The sequence below is a fragment of the Rhinolophus ferrumequinum genome, chromosome 21 (assembly GCF_004115265.2).
Source record: "Rhinolophus ferrumequinum isolate MPI-CBG mRhiFer1 chromosome 21, mRhiFer1_v1.p, whole genome shotgun sequence".
In the NCBI taxonomy this organism is placed as follows: Eukaryota; Metazoa; Chordata; class Mammalia; order Chiroptera; family Rhinolophidae; genus Rhinolophus; species Rhinolophus ferrumequinum.
The window spans coordinates 23,654,689-23,678,212 of record NC_046304.1 but is presented as its reverse complement, the minus strand read 5'-3'; the positions used below and the strand labels follow the sequence as shown (position 1 = coordinate 23,678,212).

Here is a 23,524-nt window from a genome sequence, read left to right as displayed (position 1 = left end):
CTCAGTGTGTCACAGATGCCCATGTGACAGAGTGGAAAGCTGAGGTTTGAAGAAGAGAAGGTCATTTTCACTCCCTCTTGCTAAGGGTCTCCCAGCAAGTCAGTGGTATTTTGAAGCTGACTCTTCTCCCTCTTCCCCGTAAGTCCCAAATATATTGACTTCAGATACACTGAGCCTTCCATCATGACCCACTAATAGTTCGAAATGATTTTCTTTGTTTGCTTGTTTCTTGGCTGTATCTCTCATTGGAATACAAGCCCAATGAGGGCAGGGCCTTTTCTATCTTCTGTATTGTCTCCTCTGCATCATACACAGAGCTTAGCCTGCGCTAGGCTCTCATAAGTATTTGTTTAATGAATAGCTGATGGATAAATGACCTACATTCACCTCTAACGAAGGGCTCCACACTCCCTTCACCTTCAGTCTGTTGAGCAGGGGAGAATGATAGTGGTATACAGTTGTCTTCTAAAGCTCCTGGTTTTTCTGAGGTTAGGGAGAGGCACACACTTTTAAGAAGGAATGGGGGGAGTAAGAGAGGAGGAGAGAGATTCAAATATAACCACAATGATGAACTAGTATTGGCGCATTTGGGCAATTTCGTGTTTGAAGATATGAGGTAGGTGCGTTGAGGAATAAATATTCCTTTCCACACCTGAGACTTTGGACAGCGCTTTACTTCGTGTAAAGAGGGTCATGGACGACCTGTGAGGAACCCACACATTCTCTACTTCGTGAGGCCTAAGCATAGCACCCACTACCTAGGATGCCGTTAGGGGGATGCGGATGGGTCCTTCCGTTAGCACAGGCTTACCTTTTCGAAAGATTTGGGGCTGTAGGTGGGAACCCCGAATTTAGACTCACCACGTTAGAACCCAGTATTAGGCCCATTGGGTTGATTTTGGGGTAAGGAGGATCAATTAATGAGGATTTACTGTGGCAACGTGAGGAACTTCAATGCCTTTTTCTCCCAGAGGCATCCAGAGTAAAACTAAGAAGGGTTAATGGTGGACATCATTCGACCTAAAAGCTGTGGGGACAGACAGAGCCCTGCTGCAGTCTGGCTCCTGGGGTCTCTTTTCTGAGAGGCTGCCTTGGCGGGCAGGGCTCATGTGGCTGAAACAAAGGCCCCGAGGCTTGGCTGACCAGGAGAGTGATGATGCTTCTCGTGGGTCTGGGCAATGGGGGAAGGCTATAAAGTCATCAGCAGACTGAGCCACTGGGTGTCCACACAAAAGTTAGGTCCTATAAACAGACATCTGTATTGTGACTAAAGGGCTAATAAAATGGCCTTAGAAAAGAGAGGTTTTCCACTGCGACCTATTCATGAGCAGGAGCCTACTGGGAGGTGACACCGAGGGAGAAGATCCTTTGAGGCCCGGCAAGTGTCAGAGCTGCCTTGTTCCGGGGCTTTGCCTGGCCAGACCCTGGCCTCTTCATCACCGTCACGGAGGGCAGCGCCGTCAACATCATTATCGCCATCATCATCACCATCATCATGACAGACAGCCACTGATCACCCGCTTATGGATGCTGGTCCCAGGGCGCACCAGGTGTTGGGCAAAAAGACATGGGAAGCTGGATGATTACTGGCTTCCATTGAATGGGAGTCTCAGTGAAGCGCTCAGGGAGCCCCTCGGCACGCCCCACCCCCCGAACTGGTGCCTGCCTAGAGCTGGGCAGTTTCCTTTCTGTCTCTCCAAATGACTGATTTGCAAAAAGTCCCATCCCTTTTCTAGACCCCAAGGTCACTCAGTAGAAACTCAGGAAGAGTTCTAGCTCCTTTTCTGCCCAGGAGATGATAGAGGGAACTAATCTAGTAGAACATAAAACAAGCTAGTAGAACTAAACTAGTCAACGAAATTACTAGACCATTAGGGAGAAATAATAATAATACGTTTCTTCAGAAACTTCCTGGTAGCATTGAAGGGTGAGGGTTTTTTGGGTTTTTTTTTTGAGAACTGTATACTTTGGTTAAGCAGTATTAATGGAGGTAGAGCTGATAACATTGTTTCTAGAAAGGGGGGGAAAAGAAAAAGGGAAAACTATGCTTTAAATAATAATATATACACACATTATGTAAAATGAAACTAATTCCATGCTCAGTTTAACTCTACAGTTGAATAACAGATTATAAACTAGGGGATTTACGCACTAAGGTTCTGGACAGGGAGCCCTCCACAACAGGTATCTCCATTCCACAAATACATGGAATGTCTGCCATGTGCCACGCACAGGGTCATGGACTGGAGACACAGTGGTGAAGAAAGCCAGCTCGGGCTTAGATGTCGCTACAGCCCATAATGCTACCATTTGGAACATAGGCACAGGGAGCTCAATTTTGAGAGACTTCAGAGACTACTTTCTTCACGGTGAGGATAAGATGTACTGGGCTTGTTTCTCTTCCTTCGACTAGTAAGGATACAAACCCGATACTGCACCAGGATTCTCAAGAAAAAGGAAAAGGCTCCATTCACAAAACATCTTGACACAAATTAAGCACCTATTTTGTGCCCCCCCAACCCGGGCAAACTCATGTTACCCAAATGGGAGATATTGTGCAGAGGTTTTCCACCTTTGCTGAGCAAGAGCTCATGGGGCTTCACTGCCAACCCCATCCGACAGGGGCCAACCAGGAAGAGGTGCCCTGCAATGGGCAGGGCCAGAAGACACGGGCAAGCAAGCTGCCACTCAAAGGCCCTGAAAGTGTTAACCTCCAGCAGTTATAGGTGTCTCCTTTATACCCATTATAAATCTGTTTATTGTGACTGGCCCCACCTAATCTGCTGGTGCTGTAAAGCTCTAATGGTCCCTAATAAAGGTGGAAGGCTTCTAACAGCACAGTTCTTGAAATGGGGAAGGATTGAGGGAGACCAGGAGGGAGAGAGAGAGATGATGAGCTGAACAATAAAATATCACAATGGCAAACCTCCCTCTGCTACTTCAAGCAACGGAGTCCTGGGCCCCGAGACCTGATGCTACACACAGTCTCCAAATAATAACCGGTCAGAGCTGAAAGGCCCAACACCTTCATTTGCCAGAATCCCTCAAAAGCGATTTGTCCAAGGTCTCCTCTGTTCGTTAGTGGTTCAGGTCTCCTGAATCCTAGTCCTGCCTCACATTTCCTAGCTCAGGGGCCATCAGGATAATTGTGAACCCCTTTAGAACCCTCTCGCTCCATCTAGCCTAACAATGTCTAGTCCAGACTGTACATCCAAATCTCTTAGGGAGTTTGATGAAACTTCACTCGCCTGATCCCCTACCCCAAATTCTGATCCTCTAAGATGCGGGTGGCGGGGAGCCATGGTTATTTTTAATGAGCTCCCCAGATGCCTTTTATGTGGCCTGGGAAGGAGATTTGAGAGCCACAAACCTGGCTAATCCTTGAGTTTCATTGTTTCTGATGTCTCAAATGATAAGCAGGGTTCATGAAAAGGGAAACTCTTCCAGGGAGAAACTGCAAACCACACCCTGGTCCAGAACCCAGGAAGATCCAAAGCTCTGCCTCTCTCAGTGCCCTGAGAGTTCCTGAGTCAATCCAATAACTCCTTCCTTGTTAGGCACTGTGCTTGGCACTGGACACATTTCATCACATTTCAGTCTTACAACAGCCCAAAGGAGATAGATATCGTGATCCCCATTTTATAGATGAAGAAACTGAGGCTCAAAGAGGCTAAGTCACTTGTGTGAGGCCATATCACCAGAGAGTGACAAACCACAATTCAAGCCCAAGCCTGTTTTGGGTGCTACACCTTGCTACCTGGACTCACATGTCTGAGAAGGGACTCTATGTAACCACCTTGCCTGGGCGGGAGGGGGGTATAGATTTCCCTTGGGAAAATCATTAAATCCTAAAGATCATCTGCATGGTGTTCCTCTAACTTGGGAAGGACATGCCCAGTACTTGTCCTGAGAAACTTGGCTCTTGACCTTCTGAAAGCATTAGAGAGACTGAGTCTCACTGGTCAACTCCTCAGTGGCTAAACTCACACAGGTGTGCTTTTGTAGGAGCTGCTGACGCCAGAGCAGAGGCAATGGAAAGGCGTCTAAGCAGAGACATGCTCACAGGTTGAGGGAAGTGGCTTCCAGAAAATCAGCCTGGGGACCTTCTGAGGCTTCCTGTGCTCACTACAAGGGTTGTGTCCATCCTCCCCTTCTTACTACTCTTTGCCTGAAGTTTGGGGGAGCTTCCCTCCTAAGAACAAAGGCCAATAAGTGTCTCAGATTAAGCCTCCACAAGGAAAGTACCCCCACTCCAACTGGCAGGTTACCAGGGCTAATTACTAACAAGCAGGGTACTCACTCACACCGCCTTTAATTAAAAGAGAAAAATGCCCTATTTAGTATAGGAAACTCAGGGTCATCTTATGTACCTGACCTCCCGCTACATGGTCACTAGACCACGGCCCCCCACTACAATCCTTGGTGCTTCCCAGCTTTCTCTGTTTAGTGTATTTGCACTAAATGCCTATGGCACTGGAAATGCCTCATGGATGTCACAGAGCAGTCCTTGGAAGAATGAGAAAACACCGCAAACGCCAAGTGCTACCAGAAGCCAGCCTGAGTCTGCTACAAACACCAAAATCAGTATCTCGTTGGAAATACTCAATTCTCTAAAAATCAGATTGAAAGGAGCCTCCAAGAGGGAAAGAGGGAAAAACAAAACAAAACAAGCCAGACTCTGCAAGGAATAGTAATAATTACCATTTATGAGAGCCTGCTACGTCCAGGGACAATACACGTTATCTTATGAATCCTTCCAGCACCTGCACGAGTGGGTGTCCTCACTTTACGCATTGAGAAACTGAGGCTCAGAGGTCCCAGAGACTTGCCCAGGGTCACACAGCTAATAAGTGGCCAGGTTGAGACTGGAATTCAGATTTGCCTCTATAGCCCATGATTTTGTTGCTATGCCCTCTGAATTTATAAAAGCATTTCCCCAGAGTATCTTCAGTGTATATTAAATGTTGAGATTGTTGCTGGCCTGGGCACTGGGATTTTTAGAAGCTCCCCAGTTGATTTCAAAGTGCAGTAAGGTTTAGGAACTGTTGTCCTAGAGTGGGGGGCTGCAAACTGTGGTCCATGAGCCAAAGCAGCCTGATTTTGTATGACATGAGCTCAGAACAGTTTTTACCTTTTTAAATAGTTGGGGGAAAAAATCAAAAGTAGACTATTTTATGATACGTGAAAATTAAATGAAATTTCAATTTCAGTCTCCATAAATGAAGTTTCACTGGAAGGCAGCCATGTTCATTTGTTGACATATGGTCCATGGCTGCTTTTACTCTACAAAGACAGAGTCAAGTAGTTATGAGAAGTAGTTATGAGAAGAGACAGTGTGGCCTGAAAAGCCTAAAATATTTACTATCTGACTCTTTACAGAAACAGTTTGCCAACCCCTATACTAGAGTTCTTATGAACAGCTAGGATGATGACCACAACTGATTTGATTTGATTTTGGGCCTATGTTTCATATATATGTATATATATGTATATATACACTGTATTAAAATTACGCTGATGGTAACCACTTTGAACACCTCTTGTAATTACAGAAGTCAAACGTGACTTGTATTCATCTTTTGTTATTGGTATACATTGAGTATTACAATGTTAATAGTTTTTTCCTTTCTTAAAAAGTGTATAGATTTTTTTGATATATATATACATATACATACACACACACACACACACACACACACACATTTTTTTTCCTCCTTTTTTAATTCTTCCCCATTTGTGCTGGTGCTTCCTGAAACTGCGTAGCAGCATAAGGCCAGATCTTGTGCCTTCCCATCAAGCAATTAGCTTCAAAGACCCTTGCACAAATTTCTGCCTCTCTCAGCACCTTCGGTGTTTAATTCTCTCCAAGTTCCTGTCAGTTCTCATCAAACCTTCAACAAACAAAGTCCAAGGGCACTTCTCCCATTACCTGCAGGCCAGGGGTATGTGCTTGCAGGCAGCTTCCTTCCTCCTCAGAGCTGACTGGAGGCAACAAGGAGTCCTTGAATCCTCTAAGGGTCCTTCAGGGGGATTAGGCATGGCCACTAGGCTGCCTACAGTGATAGGACTCCAGTATCTCTGGCCCCTTTGTGCAGAGGCTGGGAGCCCCGCCAGCTCAGCAGCCGGGTTTCTTTGTATGCAGGCCAGGGTTGGTTCCCTATCAGAGGAAGGCTGCTAGCAGAATGCTCTGAAGGCCAGAACTCTTAATCTCATTAATATCCTGATTGTCTTCTCCAATCTAGTGGCAGCCCATGAGGGTGATACCACAAGATAAAATGACCTTCAAATTTAACAGATAAAATGGCAGTAAGATAAAGTCCCTATGAAGGAGAACCCTGGGGCCATGTCCACCACTGAACTCCAAGTCAGTGCAAAAAGGTTTCCTGAAAGAGCAGACATTTCATGGCAGGATTTGTTTCTCATCTGAACTGAAATAATCTGCTACTTAGGGATACTGAGGCTTATTTATTACGGGGACGTTTGCTGCTGAGATGAATATTTTTACAACTGCCCTCATAAAACCCCTCCCCTTGTCTGCTGCCCAGGGAGGGGGCGGAGTTCCAGAGGTGAGCTGAGGTGCCTGCACTGTCTAAGAAGCCCCATTAAGTTGTTAAAGACATTTAGTGTCCCAGACAGTGCCGACTGCAAGGGCAGTTCAAATCCCCACCCAGATGGGGATGGGGTCGTGAAAGAGGGGGCTTTGATTTCTTCCCTGGACAGGGCACAGAATCCACCTCGGTCAGGGTCAACAGTCGGGTGGGCAAGCAGTAAACTAGCCAGACTGGGAGACCCCCCACCCTTACCCACCTCCTTGGCCATGCTCTCCCAAAGCCTCTTTGTCATTCAGAGTGAAACAGCAAGAACATGGGAGAAGAAGAGCCTGTGGGGGGAGTGAGTGAGTGTGTGTGTGTGTGTTGGTTTTCATGCCTGAAAAGTTCTTAGCATATACATTCTGAAAAGTTCTTAGTATAAAGCAAAAAGAGATGGACAGTGTATAACAGCTCAAACCCTGTCTCTGCCATTTACTAACGCTATGAACTTGGGTAAATTCTTTACCTTCTAACCATCTCACTTTCCTTGACTGTAAATGGGGATAAGGATACAGATGGTTTCTACCCATCAAGGTTGTTGTCAGGATTAAAGACGATGAAGATAGGTGCTCAGCCCAGGGCCTGGTTCCCCGGAAGTGCTCAATCAACACTAGCTGCTATGATTTACATTTAGTTACAACCCTGCCATTGTGGGCACTTTTGAGATTTCCTTGGGTCCTGTGGGTTTCGGCATCAGGGACAATAGCAACATACAGATATCCTAGCCCAGAGTTTGGTTTGTCTAAGACCCAGGGTTAGATTCCTGCAGCCAATTTGGGAGACGTGACTGGGGGTGAACGGGAGGCAGGATGCCCTGGTTTTCAAGCTCTCATCTGACCATTAGGGCAATCAAGTCCACTGGGCTCAGAGAGAGAGGAATAGAGTCCAAAGGGAGGGAGGGGTTAGCAGCCACAGAAATGAACACGTCTTAGGTAAAGAGACATGTTAAGTAAAGAGGCTGTGGTTCGGGTAGCTGAAAGTTACCCTGGAAGGGCTTCTGCTAGCCCCTGTGCCTCATTTTCTTTCCAGGAGAATGAGCCCCTACCCTCCACTTGAAAAGTGATCGTACAAGAGTGAGGACATTATGCGTAGGGTAAATGAAGGCTGCTGAAGACCTTCTGCCCCTCCCTTCTGTCTCAAGGCGGCCAGGTGAGTGTGCTGGAGGTGGCCAGGTGAGTTTGCTGCAGATTGGAGCAAAGGGTACAGTGATCAAGGCCACCACAATCACGCCGCCAGATCCCATGGTTTGGGCCAAGGCTAGCCCAGCTTCCATCCCACGCCAACTTCCTCCTCCTCCTCCTCGGGGAGATCAATACGAGCACCAGTCTCCAACCAGTCCTTTTCCTTGCCACAGCCCTGCTCTCTGACCTTTTGGGGGCCTTTCCCTTGATTCCACTCCAGAATGGAGATAGGGGCCATCACTCCAGGCCCGCTCAATGGCCTCAGAATGGGCTGTCATGAGGCCTATAACCAGGGACAGCTCCTGCTGGCGAGAGTTGGAATGGGGTGGTGGTGCAGATAAAGGTTTTCCAGCCGGAAGATAAATGGCTGCCTGCAGCCTGCTACAGTAACTTCAGGCCCCCAAGAAGAGCAAACAAAGGGTGTCCCTGTGGCACTCACTGGAAAGATGAAGGCCCATCAGCGGCAGCCAGGCTGGTTCAAAGCCCCAACTTAATTGTCAATTAAGCATGCATAAGGGAGACAAAGCCATGACAACCCTGGGCTGCATGCTGATGTGTGATTGTAAAGCCGGGAGGGGCCACGCTGAAAACAGCTGATTTTGCTGACAGTGTGTTTGTAGGGCACCTTGTAACCAATCAGCCGCTGACAGAGGCAAAGTGCTCCTCCTGCCACTCCTATTGTGCAGGACATTCCAGGACCAGGGTCACACCGTGGTCATCGTGGGCAAGTGGGCCACAACGCAATAAGCGTGGCTGGGAGGGAAGGGGCTCAGTTAGCGAAGGGATGCGCTCCCCTCCAGGCAGAGGCTCCAAGGGAAAGATTTGTCTCTAAGGTACCTCCAGTCCTCCTGACTCAGATGCTGGTGTTTGAAGGGGCGGGAGTGTGGGGTTGGGGAACAGGGGCCTTGTCTCCCCAGCTCAGCCTCAGATGTGCTGACTCTGGATGTTAGTTTCTCCTCGGCTACCACAGAGCTCTCTTTGTATTCTGCATGCAGTGCCATTTTGGGACTGGTTAGAGACCAAAAGACCTTACCCTGGTCATGGGCACCATGACGGGAAGTGCACCATGAAGCTCTGCAGACCAAAGCCTTCCCTGAGCACTGGGCTCCAGCCTGCTGTCTGCCTAGCCCCAGGCACATTCCCTAGGAGCCCCGTCACAGCTCATGTGCCACCTACCCCCGGCAGCCTGAGAAGGGGACACAGGTGCCGATCCCAGCATCTTGCACCCCAGCCACCAGCCCAGTGGCCACCTGCACTTCCAGTTCCAGGGCCAAGGCACATCTCACTACCTCTTAGGAACAAAGTCCCAGTACGTGAAACTTAAAAAGAAATAGCTTTCTGCTGCCTGTCATTTTTTCCACTGCCACTTGTTTAGTCCTCTGTGGTAACAAAAATAATGATAATGATAGTAGTTATGGTTTCTGGGGAAAGATGGTGTGTATACATTCTCTCATTTAACTTTCACACGGACCCTAGGAGGTAGGTACTACGTCCCCATTTTACAGAGAGGAATTCAGACTCTGAGAAGTTACGTGAATTGGCCATGCTGTAGTGACGAGAATTAACCTGGCTGGCGAGAACCAGGTTAAAAACGAAGTCCAGAGAATCCAGTCCCCAGATGTAGACGAGGACTAACTTGATGACCCCTGAGTGAAAATTAAGGCAGAAGGAAAGGCAGCCACTGAAAATATACAGTGTCCCACAATTAGGGCTCCATAAACAGTAGTCTTTCTTGATGCACGAAGCCCCCAAACATGATCTCAACCCCCAGCTTGTTCTGGGAACTCCACACTGGTACGATGTCTTCCAACTACATAATAAACTCACAAGGGCAGGGATGTGTGGGGTAGTCACCACCAGCACGGGGTTGGGACTTGGTACACTCCACGTGTACCTGTGCTGTGGAAAGTATGGCACGGGAATGAGCAGGCCTGAGCTCTAATCCCTGTTCTGCCCATCGGTCTGTGTTACTTTGATGAGTCACTACCTCTTTCCGGGCCTCAGTTTCCATCTCATGATTTTTAAAAAGGCTAAGACTTCTGGGGACCCCGAGAGGCCAATTCCAGTGGGACGTGCCTTCTCAGACTAATCAGAGGGGTCTCTGGGCTGCCAGGTTTCTAGGCCCCAGCTCTCTGGGCTTTCTGTCAGTACACAGGATGCCTAAGCTAATGACCCTGTGGTGACCTCACCACAACCCCAGCTTGTCAGAAAGCTGCTGGGCCTTTGTTTGGCTTGCAGGCTCCCTAACTTTGGTGTGGAGATCACAAGTCCCAGCACAATAGCCATTGTCTTCTTAATAATGCCCCTTGCCCCAACCACGCCCCCTGCAGCTCCCAGCTCCAGCTCCATGGATCACTGCAGGTGGCAAGTGCTCCAGTCCTGCTCAGTGCCGGCCACAAGCCATTTGCCAGCGCCCTCTGAGTCCTGCTTTGAGTTTCCATAAGAGGGCTAAGTTCCTCTGCAATCAGGCCAGTGTTAGTCTGGGAGCCTCTCAAGAGGAACGCAAATTGCTCCCCATGTGGACGAGCCCCGAGTCCTGGTCCAGGCTTCATGCTGGATGGTTGCAGGCTCCCAGAGACCCTTGAAGAGGTCAAGCTATGGGAGGGCACGGCATGGAACGAATGCGTGGATACCGCCCAGCTGGTGGTTCTTAGCCTGTCCCCCACAACACTTAGTTAGGTCAGGTCCAGATCTCAGGCCTCTCCCAGCAGAAGGGCAACCAGCAGGCAAGGGGAGGAACAAGTTTCAGAACCACTCCCGAGTGAGAAACAGTGCTTGGCTCTCCTTTCACAAGCCCTTCCCCAGAGCAGACAAGAGCACTTAACACACTCTGTCTACACAGCCACGAAACCGGCCTCAATAAGCACACCCCTTTTGGGAAGCCAGGTTTCCTAGATGAACTAAGCCCCAGGGGGAGAAGTGCTCACCCCAGCCTACACCTGATGCCGCACTTAGCACTCCCCCAATGAAGATGTGGGGTTCCATCCTGACCAGCCCACCCCCCACAGCAGAGACATCCTGGTCCAGGCCAGGGCCTGGCACACAGAAGCACACAGTAGACACTCAGCCGGTTTGGGCCAATTCATCCCTGCAAAGATTTCAGGTGACTGACTCTGGCAGAGCACAGAAGCCAACAAGCACAGGCCGCCCATAGAGTGGCCCTCCCCGAGGGGACCCTGGGCTTCTCCTACTGGAGCTGGACAGAGCTCTGAGGTGGGAGGTGGACAGGGTGGAGGAGGCAACTGCTCTGCCTGCAGTTTGGACTGGCCTACCAACAAGGCAGCCTTCTCCGTCTCATCTGATGGCAGCACTGATCTGCTGAGTCAGCAGCCACGGAGAGAGAAGCAAGGGGACTAGAAAAGAACGGGGCAAAGGGCTCCCTGCAGGCCAAGGAAGGATTCAGAGGAAACGACCACAGTCACACACTATTTTTACAAGAACATTCTGTCAACAGGTGGGCACCAGCCCTTGGACCATCCCAAAGCATTGCCTCCTCTTGAGCCAGATGAGACCCTTGGGAGAAGCAGGCTGGTTGGGTAGCCGAGGCAATGGGGCCTGGGGCTGGCTTACCTGACAGCTTGTTTGGAGGAGAAGCGCTGGGCTGGTGGTGGGGGGAGCCGTGGGAGAGGAGGGTGTTCAGGCTGTGCGTCTGGTTGGAGCTGTAGGCGTCCATGGCCAGCTTCTGCCGGAACGCTTCCTCTTTCCTGCGGTTTGCAAACCAGTTGTAGACACGGACCTCAGTGACCAGGTTGGAGCCCAGGCCGTGGGCTTTGGACGGAGAGACACCTCGCTGCAAACATTCTGCCCTGAGAACAAACAGAGGGGAGCGGGTGAGTGAGGGCAGCCAGGAGGAGGGTACCTGTGCTTGGCCCCAAACACACAATCACAGAGGTTTCCGGTAAGAGTGTAAAAAGGCCCAGCAGAGAGTTGGGAGCCCAGGGAAAAGCCTGTCTGGAGAAAAGATCGCCCGGGCAGTTCTCTGATGAGATGACTAGAGCGGGGCTGACCACACATACCGAGCAAGCTCTGGTGCCTGAAAGTCAGGGGCTTAGCCTCTGATGTGGCTCCAGCACGAAGAGAGCAAGCTGGGGACAGGCAATTCAGGAGGAAGGTCCGGACTGGGCTTTCTGACACCTCCTTACGTTACTCCTCTTCCCAAGCTACAAAAGGCAAGTTCTTCGCTGGCTGTCTGAGTCCCTTCATAGCACCCTAAAGGACTTCTGTCTTTTGGGGTTTAGGCATCCCAGAAAGGTGCCAGAAAAGCCAGATCCCTTATCTGTACTGCAGGAATCTCCCACAAAGGGCAAGCTAGGTGAGGTATAAAGGAGGGCATACAGAGACGGCTGGTCTCTAGTTTTATCATTGCGGGTAAACCCCTAATTCCAGGGGTCAGGGAGATTCTTAGACACCACTGGATGCTGGCAGGGGGAGACAGCACAGCCTGAGGACTCTGTGACATGTACAGCTGATCACTTGGCCTCCCCGCTTTCTGGCCTGACCTCGCCGATCACATCCTTCCACTGCCAGCCCAGCCCAGCGCAGAGACAGAGAAAGAGAGCCCACAGGTCCCGGCTAGAGCAAAGAGCAGATTTTTTCGGAAGTCACTGTTGGCGTCAGGGAGAATGGTGCAGGAATGAAGGGAAAAGATATCTCAAGGATTTCTCATCGTTTTCTTTAAAATTACATGTAGTTGTTAAGATACAAAGAGAACTCTAATCAGTGTGGTCAGAGTGGGCTGCACAGATCCAACTCATCTTGCTCTCCTGTTAAGTTTCCTTTTGGACCAATAGGTATACAACAATTGGTTGAGGCCAGAGCCAGTCTGTGTAAGGAATATCTTTTCCCTGGTTTACATGAAGGGCAAACACAGGATTCTCATTCCACTGGAATCATATTTTAGATTGGCACTCTTCAGAGTATCTTCCCTGCAATAATAATAGTTCACAGGGATATGCCCCAGAAAAAAAAGATTCCATGGTTAACAACCAAGTCAACAAAGCTGAGTGGGTTTCTTGACTGCAGGACTTCTCAGAGCCTTTAATATATTAATGTATGTCACGACTCCCTAAAAGGAAGTATGTATGCATGTGATGTTCCTCAAATTTATATATTAACGAATTAAAAATTAGGGTTCTGCAGAACACACTTTGGGAAATCCTGATTTAGCCACATTTATCTGGGTGACTAGTATTTCAATATCCCAGGACTGAGGGGATGATCTCGGGTACATGTGTCTGCCCGCCTGCTTGGGTGAGCTTCTGGTGGTGTTACCTGTTGCATTCCTCCACTAAGGCCTCCCTCTCTTCCTTGCTGGGGTTCTTTTGCCGGTCGTAGGCCTGGTACAAGATTTGCTGGGATGCGGGCCCCCATTTGAACCGGTTGCGACGCATCTTCTTGTTGGCGGGCTCAGAGCAGGCGTCATCGGACTGCCCAGGCCCCTGGCTCTGTTGACTGAACTCTGGAAAGAGAAACAGCAGCTGATCCTGACTGCTTTTGTCTGTCATATTTCCAGAACTCTGGACTGTCTGGTTGAATTCTGAAAAGAGAAAGGAGTAGATTTGATAGGGTCTGTAGCCTTCACTTGGCAGACAGACAGACAGACGAACAAAAACACTTACACTCTTCTCCCCTAAGCTTTGCCATCTGCTGTTATTGCACGTGAGGGTGCAGGGGGGAGGCTCACAACAGGCCCCCTCACTGCCCACCTCAGGTCACTCCACCAAAGCCACCCCTTTCCTTTCTTTGAAGGAGCTCCAATGTGGCCAACCATTGTTTTAAGAGCAATTTATTATTATTATTTTCCATTAGCTCGCTAGCCTGAGGCATGAAGCAACACGGTCTCCTGAACTCTTGTATTTTGATGTCAAGGGGATGAACTCAATCAAGTCTCAGGTCTAGGGAGAAACTACTCAAAGGTACAATTTGCAGCTAGACAAAATATTCAGAGACTGAAAATAGTTCTCCCCACCCCTCTCTTTCCTCACTTATCCGAGGTATCTACATTGTAATGTTATGCTCTTAGAAAAACCCCAACCACAAAACCTTTTACAGCTTTGAAATAAATATAGCTAGAGCTTTCTATTGGAAAGAGAAGTACTTTATATCTCAGATAATTTCATAGGCAATGGTGTGTGTGTGTGTGTGTGTGTGTCCAGGGGTCCATTTATGAGGGAAAGGTTTTACAGACCCACTCACACATTTGAAAGATGGCAAATGGAGATAACGGCAACCATAGGACTCTTTTAGGAATGGCATTTAATGAGTTGGAGAAAGATAAATGCAGATGGAAAGATGCTTCCTGTCTGTCCATTCCCAGGACCCAGGTATATCACGACCCTCCGTACATTTTAGTTGAATGAAAAAAGATGGCAGCTTGCCTGGTGGTGATACCCTAGCCTGTACAGTTTAAGTGAGATTTAATATTTACTCATGGGAGAAGAGAGCTTTGTTGATCTCTTCCTCATATCCGCATGAAGTAGGGTTCATCAGGGTGATTGATTCCATTTTACGGATGAATAAGCACAGAGGCCAAACACCTTGCTGAGCAAGGACACATAACAGATTCATTTCCTAACGGCTGGTCTCCATGTTCTGGACCTTGATGTTTTTCTTTCTCGGTTCCTAAAGTCACTCCCCCAGGTCTCAGAGACAACTGGATCCAAAATCCTCAAGGTTCAAAGTCAGGCCACTACTTGATGCTGGAATCCCCTCTACCACACCTCATCTTGTGGTCCTTGAGTCTGTACACCTTCAGCAACAGGGAACTTACTACTGATCAAGGGATTCATTTCCATTTTGGTCCATCACAAGGAGCGGGGGGCCCCTCACCCACCTGGACTTAGCACCCCAGCTGCACGTGGTATTGGGCTCTGTTCCACCAGTTGCTGACTGGCCGAGTCAAGAGCCATCTCCCTGTTTGATGGACTGAACATGTCACGAAGTCCCCCTTTTATTTGGGTCCCACCTACTCTGAGGATTCTCAAGCCACTTGGGGCTCTGTTTTCACTGGTTCCCAACAATTCCTTTAGACACCTGAGAGAGTCTGCCAAATTTACTGGCAGAAAGTTACTGCCTCAATGAGATAACACAGGGCCAAGTACTTAAATTCCCAGTCTCTCAGCTTCCCCATCTGTGGAATGGGTCTGGGTAATAGCCTCAAGGGCCCTAACTAGTTTTAGAACATCTATCCTTAGTCAGGAGGCTGATGATGACCCAAATTCCTATCGAACTTATTCTTTTCAAAATGCTTTCACACCTCTTATATTATTTGGTATTCATAGCAGCAATCTAATTGCAGTCATTTTAGGGACAATCAGAGGAGCAGAGAGAAGTTCCCTGCTCAGTGGGGTTCTGTCTCAGTATCTTCTCTCCTCTCTGGAGCCTTGTGGAATAACTATGAATAATAGCCAAAGCCAGTCTGGATAAGCCCAAGGACCCAGGATTAATCTGAGGTTCTTTCCTTGATGTGAACAGATGTAATAACAGTTGACATTTATTAAACCTTTCGTGTGGTGAGGTATTGAACAAAGTCCTCTAAATGGGTCCCTTCATCTAATTCTCACGACCTCTCCATGTACCAAGTATTGCTATCTCCATTTTATAGATGAAGAAACTGAGGTTCAGACTGGTTAAGTCTTTCTCTAACTCAAACTGAAGTTCAGACTTGTCCCAAGTCACATGGACGTGGGGCAGAAACCAGCATGTGAAACAAGCCCTTGAGACCCTAAGACTTCTAACCAGCCAACTTTGAATTCGCTCTTGCTAAACAAACAAACAAAACCCCGCAAACAATACACCTACAAAGCCTTCAAATCTGACTTAGGTGGAGATAAAACCAACTCCTGAAGTTTTGTCTGTGGTGGGTGTGAAACACATTCACAACCGCCAATTCTGTGGGGGCCGCCTGTCTGTCGGCTGCCCTTTGAGGAGGCAGCAGTTGGCATGGTGTTCAGAACCCAGAACATGACGGGATCAGCCAGGCTGACTTGCCTGTATGCTCAGAAACATCCGGACTCTACCTAGCCTCCCTCAATTTTTGAAGAACTAGACCCATGTTCTCCAGTCACCACCAACTCTCCTCTACTCCTTTCCAGATTAATGGGAGCTGGCGGTGGGGGCAGTAAGAGACAGAAAATGTTCACTGCCCATAAAATTTGGAAAAGTTGGGTCAGTAGCCTTTTACATAGGCTCAGAAGCTGGCTTGGACAAGGAGATGCTATGTGTGTAAATGGGCCCATGAATATTGCCATGTATTTGTTTGTTTGGTTTTATATTTACTTACATATTTATTTATTTGTTTTGTTTTTCTTTAAGAAAATTTGTGATCATGTAATACCTTTTAAAAATTCTCCCCCATCTTTCTCCTTCCTCCCACTCCATTCACTTGTCTCTCTCTTTCATTTATCTCACTTCCTAATTTTTGTCCCGTGATTGTGTATGTTATATTCATCTATCAGATTTTGGGTTAAATGTCACCTCCTTAGGAAGCCCTCCAGGATGTATCCAGGCAGTTTAGCAATTCCTCTGCTGCCCCTTGTATATACCTTTATAACAGCCTTTAGAAAGCAGTTGTCAGTATTTATTCAGACATTTCATGCCTTCATTAGGTTGTGAATCACTGGAGAAAAGAACCTGTTCCCTTTTCTACAGCCAAGCACAGTGCTTGGCCCCTAGTAGGTGCTCATATAATATTTATAGGATGAAGAAATGTTTCTTCAGTTTTATGTCTCATGTGACTTTGAACAATAATACCAATGACAACAACAATTTTTAAAAATTCCTTGCAGAGACTATCATAAATTTTGGTACACTGTTCCTTCTCAAGTACCTTGAGAAATTTTCTGGGACCTCTTGTCTTTTTAGAAGCTTCCACTTAGCCTTTCCTGCCTCCCTTTCCTTTCTGAGGGAACTCCCATTGAACACAGAGAGGCAGCTCAAACTAAAGATGTCAACTGGGCCTTGGATTAGAATGAGGGCAGGTTCCAAGGGTTCTTTGGCCTCTGGAGACTGTGGCTCCTGATAATGGGCTTTTCAGGAATTAAAGAGTTGCTTCATGTCAGAAACACAAATTCTTACAGACCGAGTCACCATGGAGGGTGGATCAACTCTGAGCCTCCTCCCTATGCAGCAAGGAGCTCTCACTTTGCTTCTTCTAATCTATCCATTTTAATGCTTCCAACAAAAGAGCAAACGATCACAATATGAGATGAATACCTAAAAAAAAACCTTTCCTTCCACCATGAAGGCCTTTCTAGTCCATGGACAGTGAGACAATAAATACTGAAACAATCACTTCTGAACAGTGTGTGATAGAAAACAAAAGTGAGTTTTCAAAGTGGCCATCTAGGGAAAGGGGAAAAAAACCCAACCCAGCAAGTGATGGAAACTAATATCTTGACAAAGACAGAGAAGCCCATAGCTCAGAGGACAGTGTGCTAAAGAGTGACAACTCATACAAAATTTTCCTAGGAAAAGGGTAGGATCAAAATAATTAAAGTATAATGTGAAAGTATACTTTCCTAAAATAAAAACAATTATGTTATTTGTACTCTTGACATTCAAATGAAGTTCAAACTTCCCTAGACTTGTAAACAAGAATTTCTCGGTATTACTGAGCGGAAGAAATCTTGGGACAGAAAAGCACTTTGGGCTTGGGAATGGGAATGACAAGAATTGATTGGTTAGAGTTCCAAAGGCAGATACTTTTATTGTATCCTGTCTTAGCCAGGAATAGCTTCTTCTTTAGTCAGGGTCACAAGATGAGGACCCCCAAATCTACCAGTTTGGGTAAATGTAAGCACCTTAAATTGCTTCAGAACTTAGTCACTACCCCCTCCCCAAAATAATAGGGTCAGGTTCTGAATATATCTACAGAGAGTGCCAAAAAAACACGCACACATTTTAAGGAAGGGAAAAACTGTATTAAAATTGTAATACTATATACCGATAACAAAAGATGAATACAAATCCTGTGTATACATTTTTTTTGGCACCCCCGGTATATACACACGTTACCTACTTGATTTCAAAGAGAAGGATGTTGGAAGCAGGGACCAAAAAATTCAAGGTACATTGCACATACTGAAAGACTTGTCAAAATACCTGGCGGGGTAGTAAGGGACTGTGGAAGAAGAAAATGACATAAGTCAATCCATTGTACAGCAACTATGAAGGCCAAATCTACCTGCCAGCTTCCTTATATTTCCCAAGTGCCACACAGGCCTTCTTGATGAAGGGGAAACTGAGGCATCCCGCAGGGGTCAGAGTTAGGGCAAAGGTCATTCCAGGTTGAGGCAGAGGCAGGATTAAAACACTTACGTCGAAGGATCTCCCGTTGCTTTCGGACGTACCAGGTGTACAGGGCAGCACGTTTCTGGGTCTTCATAGGGGTGCCCTTGTTGAGATGCTGGGAGAGGTGTGACTGGTTCAGACCCGTGACATCAACCACCTCTCTCTGGGGGATGTTGTGTTGCTGCATGTAGCCTTTGATCATTTTGGCAGCCCTCCAAGGGTCCTCACTAGACAGATAAGTAGATGGTTAGGATGCTGGCGGAAGTTATCTGGGGAGAAATATTCTCTTTCTAGGGGTTTTACCTAAACTCTATGCAAAGCGCTGACCTTCACCTATTTCTCTCCTTGTCCAAGCTACATCCCTGGGCGAGATGTAAGGCCAAAAATAGAATCTAAGTAACAGAGGAGATGAAAGCTCCTATATAGTACACTCCATCCCTTTCATCTGAGATTAGGAGGGGAAAGATGAAGATGACTTCCTATCTTCAGGAATGGGAAAGCATTACAGCACTCTCTCATTAAGCAGAAAGAAAAGTTCCTATTTTATCTTGCTTTCCTTCATTTTCTTGTAATGACCGAGACTGAAACAACAGGAGACCCCCTAGAAAGTGGTGAGGCCATTTGCTTGGGGCTGGGCTGGCTGATCCCAAAATGATGGGGGTAGCATTGGTTCCTAAAGTCACCTAGACTTCTCCCACATTGTTTTCCTTCTGAATGGGTGGCTCAGTTTCTTGTCTTATATAATAGGAGTAAAACATGTATGTCTACCTCCTGAGACACAAAGAGGACTTCTAGCCAAATGTTAAATAATTTTCAGAGTTTTAGAATTTTTAAGAAGTACAACGACATTCCTTCCTGGGACTGAAGAATTACTCCACTGAGATGAGACAAGTAACATTAAAAATAAAACAAAACAAAATCAATCACACAACAGCTATACTTCCAAAATAAAACCTAATCGGGATGAATAATTTCAATTTCTGGTTAAGACATTAACAATCCCCAATGCCTTGTTTTCCTGTATTCTTACATTCCTGCTCTAATTGGGTAAGAGTATATGGAAGGCAATATTTGTCCCAAATTTCAAGCTTGAGATAAGAACTGGCTTCTACTTTTCATTTCTCATAAACTCAGATGTGCAAAAAGTTTCTTTAGAACAGTGGGTTAATGCCTTTGGATTTTATTTATTTAAAATGTTTTCAACTTTGCCAGTATTGTTTCTTGGGTATTGAATAGGTGACTTAAAACTGAGATGTCATTTGAAACAAAACAAAACAAAAAAAAAAAAAGAAAGGAAGGAAGGAAGGAAGAAAATAATGCATAGTATAGAACAGAAGTATTAAAAAAGCAATACATCCATACACACTATTTGTTTAATGCAGGTACATATTTAACTGAAAAATAACTCTATGTTGATGTATATAACAGCCTGATAGAACATGAAAAAAATGAAGGGAAAAATTAGTTTCAGGTGAAACAATAAAAAAAATGGTATAAAGCAGAAGGAAAAAGGTAAAAACAGATACAGTGTTACAAATTAAATAATCAATTTATTTCCAAGTGGTGCCTATAATATGGCAAATAAAATAAATTTTGTTTAATGAATTAAAAATCTAATAATTAAACTGAGATATTTTGCAAGCATTTGAATAACTGATTATTTTAGCCATTATTTGATATTAAATTCATGAGAACACAGGATTTGACAGAGATGTTTTTGAGAAATTCAAACTTTTGATTAATTACACATAAATTAACGAATTTCTCAAGTATTTATAAAGGCACTTTCAAGTAATACAATATAATGAAGTAACAACAACAAAAAAAGAGAAAATACGTTACAGTTTCAAACATGGAGAATTCACCTAGAGTAAGAGAAAAATAATGTACCATTTTGGACATACCTGTAGAAACATCAGAGATCATTTAAAAGCCTATTTCTGGAGAATATTTCCACAGATATTTTAAGGGTGGAAAAACACTTTCAACAGATTCAAACGATAGCTTCTAAAGTTAGAAAAAGTATTTGGATTTTAAAAGTTAATACTACTTTAACAAATTCTTTGGTAGTTTTTGTTTTGCTTAAATTTTTTTTTTTACCTGTGTTCATTTTGTGTGTCTAAGAAACCTAGCGAAATAGCGTAATGTTCTAAGAGCTAGGGGTTCTGTGGAAAGAGTGAATTAGCTTTACAATTGGGAAGGTTAAAAAAAAGAAGCAGCAGCAGCCCAAGAAAACCCTATAAACTATAGCAAACCTTTAAGCCCGCATTAAAGGACTGGAGTTGGAGGTAAGATGGCGTAGTTACCTTTATCGCTCTGACCCCAGAATTTACATATATTCACCGGGAAGAGCCCGGAGAACTGGTTACTTTATTAAAATTGAAAATACAACTCAGGTTCAGGGGTTTCCAACCCCGATAAGTACACGGATCCGCAGAAGCTCGCGCGGCCTTTGTGCTCCGAGCGCAGGTGTCAAAAGCCGGACCTGGGTGCTCGCACAGTTTGCCCAGCTCGCTCCTTTTCAAACAATGCCTTCGCGGCCCACGAGCAGAACCGCCCTGCACCCCAGCGCAGCTGGCCGCACGCTTTAAGAAGCCTTAATTCCTGCCGCTTAGCAAGTAGCCACTTTCCAAACGCCACCGCGCGCCAGCCTGGAGGCCCGCGAGTGAGGCCGGGCTGGACCCGGAGCCGAGGACCCAGCAGCGCGCAGGTCCCCAACCTTCCCTTCTCGTCTTTCTCTCCTAGGAGGTATAAAGAGCTTCCCAGCGCTCCCCAAAGTGACTTTTCCTGTTCTTTCCTTTCCGCCTTAGGGAAACAGGGTGGGCAAAAAAGGGAGTGCGTGTGTCTGCCGTTCAGGAGCCGACTGTGCAGTGACCTGGGAACCGCTAGCAATTTCTTGAAAAATTACTTTAATAAAGTCCGACCACTCCGGAAGGTGGAGGAGGGAAGGCAGCACCCGCTTGGGAAGGGGAGAAAAACCTTGGGTTCTGTCCTGCGTCTCCACCCCGGTGAGGGTCTCGGGCCCTCTAAACCTCGCTCCCCGCTCAGCTGGAGCCAGGGCTTTGCGGAGGGTAGAAAGTTGAGGTCCAGGGCCCAGGGCCAGGCCCGGCTCTCCAGGGTTCTGGCCTGCGGGCATCAGCGGCCCCGGGGCTGCGCTGGGGACTAGGTGGGCTTGGCCGCAGCACCCGCAGCGCGGTGCGTGTGAGCTGGAAGCCGCAAGCAGCCCCGCGTGCACGTTTTGATTTCCTTCCCCTTCTAAGCCCCGTTTACAACTTCACCAATGAATAACCCGGCTCTCTTTTCAACCTAATCACAACTCTTTGTGTATCTTTCTGTTGATGATTTATAGAAATAAATTAATAACACCCTAACTCCACGTGCTGCAGTTTATGTTACATTTCTGCCGTGTCCAGCCCTGCGCGGGGCTGAGTGCGGAGGGGCGCCTTCGATCGCGCTGGGCTTCCCAGATCCTCCTAGAACGCGGCTACAAAGGGGGCGCCGATGGCCCGGCGTGTGGGCCTAGGCCGGGCGGGCCGGGTGGCAGGCAGCTGGAGCTCCTTAGTCCGCCAGGCTGCCCCGGCGCCTCAGCTGCCCGTTTTCACCCCTTTCCCCTTCCTACACACCAACATCGGAAGGGGAGAAACCGCCGCCACGCGAGGAAACAACGAGGGAAGAACCTCAAACCTACGAATTTTAGCAAAGTATTTTGGGGGGAAAATCTAGAAGTCCTCTGATTGTCTTTCCTAAAGAGTAAGCCGCCAGGTCCCCAGATCGCAAATTCAAATGCAAGGTCATATCCCATCCCAAAGTGACGCTGCGGGCGTGCAACTGAGGCTGCCCGAGTCCAGGACGCGACTTCAGTCCTGGCTCTGCCGTGAAACCGCGGTGCTGAAGTGTCCGGGGCCACGCGAGGGGTTAGGTCCTAAAGCAGGGTGGCCCGGAGCAACGCGCGGTCAAAGGGAACCGCTCCACTCCTTGAATAATTAGTAACCAGCTGTCAAAGCCCTACACCGGTCAAGGAGGCCCAGCAAACGATCCCGGACCGGGAGATAGCCTGCCGGCCAGCCGCCTGAATTCCCGGGGACGCGGGTGTCAGCAGTAAGATCCGGAAACGCCCTCCTTTCTCAGGTGGCCACCAGATCCGCCGCGAACTGGGGTTTTAGCCGCATTTACCCCTCGCTTGCATAGATATGTGGTTTCTTTTGCCCGGTGCGGGTCCACCCTCACCCTGTAACATGCAAACATTTCCCTTTGCAAATCTAAACACTTTTGCAGGTGCGGGGCGTGGGGGCCGGATTCCGGATAATCCTGGGCCTTGCATGGGCGCTGCAGATAGGAGTGCCCACCTGAGAACTCGTCCCCCTGATCCCGGCCCGAGTGACGCCTGTCCCTCTGCAAAGAACACCGGGACGCCGTGCCCTAGGTCGGCCTGCGTTTTCCCGGACGGGAGAGGAGGCGCCCGGGAGAAATGCGTGGTTTAGGACTTGTGCGGCCCGAGCCTCTGCTCCTGGGAAACCACTGAGGTTTCACGGCACCTACTCACACCTTCAGTTTCGCGGGCAAACCTCTAGGCAAAGGGCTTCGCAGCTCGGGTCTAAGAGGCCCAGCCCCAGCCCCGCCAGGAGGGGCCCTCAGGCCGGGGCACTGGTCTGGGCAAGGGGAGATGAAGCCTCAGGCTCGGGGCTGTCGGGTAGAGGGATTGGGAGGGGTCCAGGTGTTGGGAGAGAAGCGGAGCGCCCCCCGGGGGACTTCTCTGGTGGGAAAGCGGCACAAGGCCGGGGCTCCAGGGGTTCGGCGCGTACTCCCCAACTCTGTCTGCACCTACCTGAGCATCCGGTCCACCTCTGCCCGCTGCTCCGCCGCCTCCTCGGTGTTGAGCGCTTGCAGCTCCTTGAGGATGGGAGGAGTGTCATAGTCGTCCCCGTCTTCGGAGCCCTCGTCCCCGGACAAGCGGCCCTTGGCGTGGCCATTCGTGAGAGTATGGAAGACCGGCTTGGTATCGGGTTCGGCCCCGCTCCCGGGGGACAGGGGCAGGGTCTCCAGCTTCACTCCGAAACTCGGGGATGGCAGCAACTCCTCCAAGGCCTGGACAAGCACTTCCTTGGTGACCCCGGAGCTCAGCAGGGCGCTCAGGAGTTCTTGCTGGAGCGACGTGAGCTTGGACACCATTTTCCAAGGACAGAAAAAGAAGGGGGTGTGTGGGTGAAGAGAAGAGGGTGGTGGGGAGTTTCACAAGAGAACCCCAAGTCCAGGAAGCTCCCCACCCTTCAGCCTCCAGACACCTGTTACTCCCCGGGGTCCCGGAGTCTCCTCCGAGAAGTCAGAAAACTTCTAACTTGCCATGATCGCCACCATTAGGCCATATAAGATATGCAAATTAATGGGGAGGGCCCGGCTTTCGGCAAGATGCAAATGGTTGTGGGGAGGGGGGAAAACCGAGAGAGAGGGAGAGTTTGAGAGGCA

The 23,524-nt window shown here is 48.0% G+C and overlaps 1 protein-coding gene across 1 annotated transcript in view; it reads right to left on the bottom strand.

Moving 5' to 3' along the window:
- Window positions 1-23,230, bottom strand: part of HNF1B (HNF1 homeobox B) — a 49,752-nt gene extending 26,522 nt beyond the window's left edge. Inside the window, 4 exon segments of the mRNA XM_033091504.1 lie at window positions 11,342-11,577; window positions 13,043-13,307; window positions 18,089-18,288; window positions 22,887-23,230. Coding sequence (XP_032947395.1) covers window positions 11,342-11,577; window positions 13,043-13,307; window positions 18,089-18,288; window positions 22,887-23,230 — 1,045 coding nt within the window.
- Between the last annotated feature and the right edge of the window lie 294 nt (window positions 23,231-23,524).